Source organism: Odontomachus brunneus, unplaced genomic scaffold, assembly GCF_010583005.1.
Source record: "Odontomachus brunneus isolate Ranch 3 - 2012 unplaced genomic scaffold, Obru_v1 Obru_scaffold_103, whole genome shotgun sequence".
Taxonomy (NCBI): Eukaryota; Metazoa; Arthropoda; class Insecta; order Hymenoptera; family Formicidae; genus Odontomachus; species Odontomachus brunneus.
The window spans coordinates 1,280,580-1,285,527 of record NW_022639553.1 but is presented as its reverse complement, the minus strand read 5'-3'; the positions used below and the strand labels follow the sequence as shown (position 1 = coordinate 1,285,527).

The window sequence follows — 4,948 nt, the reverse complement described above, 5'->3', positions numbered from 1 at the left end:
ATATATATATATATATATATATATATATATATATATATATATATATATATGATGGATTTGTTGTATAGTAATATTTCAGTATTTAGTAGATTTGACGATCAATGTAATTATTTGGTCAGATTAGAAGTGTAAAAAAATAAATATTCTAATCTTTCTTGATTTATATTATATTTACAAATTAAAGCCCTGAAAAAGAGAATTAAGTAACACGTTATAGAACCATCCGTTACATGCAATTGAGTGCAATCATCCTTGTAGGTACCCGAGGACGAGAGTAATTATTCTAAAAATTTAAAGAGAAAATTAACAGTTTTAATTAAAAAAAAAAATACTCAAATCGGATAGTGATAGCAATAAGTACAAACCAAGCGCTTTACGGAACATTTAACACTCTCAACACTGACTTTGAACATCTTTCTTAACATGCAGATTATTTCGGACCAAGCATTTGTTCAGGTCTGACCCATTGATCAAATTGTTCCTCTGTCATTCCATTTTTCAGCGCAGATTGTTTTAATGTGAGATTTTCTTTGTGCGCTTGCTTAGCGATTGCTGCGGCCTGTGAAACGATTGTTTTGAAAAGTGTGTATATTCTTGCAATGCTGTCTCTCACACACACAATATCTCCTACATTAATATTCTAAAAAAACATCACACGATACCTTGTCGTAGCCAATATGCGGATTCAATGCTGTAACGAGCATTAAGCTCTCGTTCATTATCTTCTTTATATTCTCAATATTCGGCTCAATGCCTACGACACAATTCTTTGTGAACGCGCTGCAGGCGTCACCTAACAGCCTTGCGGATCTCAAAGTATTGGCAACTATAACTGGCTTGAAAACATTCAGCTCAAAGTGACCATTGCTGCCACCAACGGACACTGCTACGTGATTGCCCATCACTTGACTGCACACCATAGTGATCGCTTCGCACTGCGTAGGATTCACCTTTCCAGGCATTATAGAACTTCCAGGCTCATTTTCCGGAAGAGACAATTCTCCTAAACCGCATCTCGGTCCACTTCCAAGGAACCGAATATCATTTGCGACCTATGCAGATTATAAGTAAAAATATAGATACAAAATATAAACAAATTAAAAAATATAAATGACGATCAAATAAAGAATGCATTTCTGTAATGATTGTTATACGTAAGTTTGCACCTTCATGACAGAAACGGCCACTGTATTAAGAGCGCCGTGTACTTCCACCATCGCATCGTGCGCAGCCAGAGCTTCGAATTTATTCGGTGCGGTAACAAATGGTAAGCGAGTGAATTCAGCGATTTTCGCAGCTGCTTTTTCCGCGAAGCCTTTTCGCGTATTCAATCCAGTTCCGACTGCTGTACCACCAAGAGCCAATTGATACAGTCTCGGTAACGTATCTTTCACTCTCTTAATGCCGTTTTCGATCTGCATAGTATATCCTAAGCGAAGAAATATAATATTTTAATGCACGTTGCGTGCGAACTTTAACAGCAAACATAAAATAAGTAAACATACAATAACTTTGCAGATACAAACCTGAAAATTCTTGACCTAAGGTCAGTGGGACTGCGTCTTGTGTATGCGTTCTGCCAATTTTTATTATATCTTTCCATTTTTCTGACTTTTCCTTTAATGCTTTGTGCAATTGTTCCAAGCCTGGAAGTAATATTTTATTGATTTCCAAGGCCACAGCTATATGCATAGCTGTTGGAAAGGTATCATTGCTACTCTGTGACATATTAACATGATCGTTTGGATGCACAGGTTTCTTTGAGCCGAGTTCACCACCAAGTATCTCGATCGCACGATTGGAAATAACCTGAGTATTTTTAGTACATTATGTTATCGCAATAATTATTATAATTTCATAGTTTACTATGATGTTGAAATCGATATGGGCAATAACCTCATTGGTATTCATGTTGGTTTGTGTGCCAGATCCAGTTTGCCAGATAACTAAGGGAAAGTGATCATTATATAACTTTCCACTTATTACATCATCTGCAGCTTTGCTAATGGCATCAGCAATTTTAGGATCCAAACCATATTCTTTGTTTACTTCTGCAGCAGCTTTCTTTAAAATACCCATAGCAACTATCACACCATACTGTAAAAATAATCTGCATTGGTTAGATTGGATGTGATAAATAAAGCAAGTATACAAGGTAAATTTAAGGTACCATTATTTCTTACAGGCATACGCTCAGATGTATCACCAATTGGAAAATTCATCACTGATCGGAGAGTTTGGGCACCATAATACTTATCACTTGGAACTTTCAGTTCTCCAAACGTATCTCTTTCTACTCTGTAACCTTTATCTCCACCATACTCCTACATATACAATATGTTATTCAATATAATCATTTTTATATTAATAACATTGGTATAAATATAGTACTAATATAAAATATAGTGTGTATGTTAATATAAAATTAATAATATCATGGTTATACATGCGAAAAATAAAATCACATACCATTATTAGGATTGTGCAAGATACTGAGTATAACTGGTAGTATGTTAGTAGGAAAGACTCTAAAAGTCGGAATGTTAAGGTCTTGTGTGATAAGATGTGTGGGTAACACTTGAATGTAAACACATACTACCAGATATGCTCATTTAAGATTCAATACGAATACGTAAATTATTGATATAGAAACCGTTTAACAATCTTTAGTCACTGATGCTTATTCTAATGATTAATATATTACATATGTATTAACACAATTCTAATATTTATATTTATCAAATACTTATTAATATATTTGTAAATATTTTTCAATTTTTTTATATTTTTATCAGATGTAATTTTGATTAACGAGTAACTTTTGTATTTGCATTTTGTTAACAAAATTAACGAGTATTTATCAGAAATTTTGAATAATATAATTATACGAATTTGTTATATTGTTTCATAATGTCATACAGGCAGTTTAACTAAAAATATCAGTCGATTATGTAAAATCCAGATGTGCCTGTGAAAAATGTCAGGAAATTTATACCTTACTATTCATCGTAACTGTTGAAGTAGACAGGTATAATTTTAGTGTTGAACAAATTGACAACTCTTTCAATTGACGCAAGCCGCGGCTAGCAACACGGCACTTCAGTATGTTTAGCGTCATTTTTTTCAACTGTGACAATGTTTCCGATAAGAATGTTTCGACAGCGACTTATCTTATTCGGCGAATCGTCTACCTCAATGAGGACGAAACGAGAATCAAGTATATAACAATATAGAGACATGGGCACTGAATTGCATTATATGTGCCCTGGTGCTTAAAATGCTTCAAACAATTAGCTCTCTGCATATCAACATATAATCTTATAAAAAGATTTATTTTATGTTCTATAAAGAACTTGAATAAAAAAAAGTTTTCGATAGAAATTGCACAAAATTTTCCTTGTATTCATAAAGAGATAGAATTATTATTTTATAATAACATATTAAGTTTTTTTAATTTTTGTATCCAGTCATATCTTCAATCGAATATGTGTACATGAAAAGTTGATTTCATCACAGTTTCAGGACGATTCAAATCTGTTTCAAATGAAAATGTTATGTGCTAAAGTACTTTAAACGTAAAGTACGGCACTGAGTGTTAAGGGCCGTAGCACACAGAAAAACTTAAGCAGTAATGGCTCTCGCAGCCAGCGCGATTTGCGACGCGACACGCGATATGCGATGCGCGATATCCAATGAGCGTACAGCTTTTCCGGAATACCAATACGCTCATTGGATATCGCTCGTCGCATATCGTGTGTCACATCGCGCATCGCACTGGTCTGCGAGAGCCATTAGACGTAAGCAGTAAGCAAACTGACCAATCATAGTCGTTGATTCTTCTTACGGTCCAAGAATCAATGACTGTGATTGGCTGATGCGCTTACGGTGCGTCCCTTTACATGGGAGCATCGAGTGTCGAGCGTTAAAGCGATAGCCAATCAACGTACCACTTTTCGCAAGAACTACAAGTATACTTCTGGAACCTGATACGTTGATTGGCTAACGCTTTAACGCTCGACGCTGGAACGTTCCCATGTATTGGTATCTTTAAGTTTTTCTATGAGCCATCAGCTTTATGGCTCCTGCGGACGCGGTAATGCTTGCCAAAGAGTCTCCGTACAAGACATTCGTAACATGTTAAATTTACGGATTAGGGGCGCCGCACACGAATTGACATAACAGTAACGTAAGACGTACCGTAAGGACCTCCACACACAAATTGACATAACAGTAACGTAAGACATATCGTAAGAATTGACCAATCATGTTGAGAATCGTCAACCGTAAGGTCGCCATTTTGATGAATACTCGTTCGTAATTGGTCAATTTTTACGGTACGTCTTACATTACTGTTATGTCAATTTGTGTGTGGAGGTCTTAAGAATTGGCACTAGATAATCTTAATATCGACGATATATATAAACAACAGTATATTAAGCTGGTATAATACTCATCAAGAAAATGTATTGTATTGATTGAACGTGTCGCCGTTGATATGCATTGTCAATATTAAGATTATCTAATAGAAAGTTACTATTTAGTACGCGTATCAAATGCACGATGTAAACCAGGCCATTGACCAATCAGTTTAGGTGCTTTCCAATTGCTTAATACATCTTGACATACACGTACACAAAATCAGTTTATTGGTTACATATTATCTAAAATATCTTGTAAGATAATATGCAACCAATAAGCTGGTTTTGTGTAACACAGTGGCCTGGTTTACATCGTGCATTTGATACGCGTATTAAGTAGTAACTTTCTATTAGATAATCTTAATATCGACAATGCATATCAACAGCGACGCATTCTATTAATACAATACGTTTTGTTGATGAATATTATACCAACTTAATATACCGTTGTTTATATATATCGTCGATATTAAGATTATCTAATAGAAAGTTACTATTTAGTACGCGTATCAAGTGCACGATGTAAACCA

General features: G+C 34.9%; 1 protein-coding gene across 3 annotated transcripts; it reads right to left on the bottom strand.

The window, feature by feature from the left end:
- Positions 1-146: 146 nt before the first annotated feature.
- LOC116848957 (fumarate hydratase, mitochondrial-like) lies at positions 147-3,223 on the bottom strand. Of its 3 annotated transcripts, none has more exons than XM_032825628.1 (8): positions 2,996-3,223; positions 2,184-2,324; positions 1,897-2,097; positions 1,527-1,809; positions 1,167-1,429; positions 663-1,052; positions 366-559; positions 147-283 (listed from the first exon to the last, which is right to left on the bottom strand). In XM_032825628.1, the coding sequence occupies exons 1-7, from the start codon at positions 3,116-3,118 to the stop codon at positions 431-433; spliced, it is 1,530 nt and encodes a 509-aa protein (XP_032681519.1). In that variant the 5' UTR covers positions 3,119-3,223; the 3' UTR covers positions 147-283; positions 366-430. The 3 variants fall into 3 exon arrangements, with proteins under 3 accessions (XP_032681519.1, XP_032681520.1, XP_032681521.1); XM_032825629.1 differs by lacking the exon at positions 2,996-3,223 and adding an exon at positions 2,470-2,662; XM_032825630.1 differs by lacking the exon at positions 2,996-3,223 and having other exon boundaries at positions 2,171-2,318.
- Positions 3,224-4,948: the final 1,725 nt, after the last annotated feature.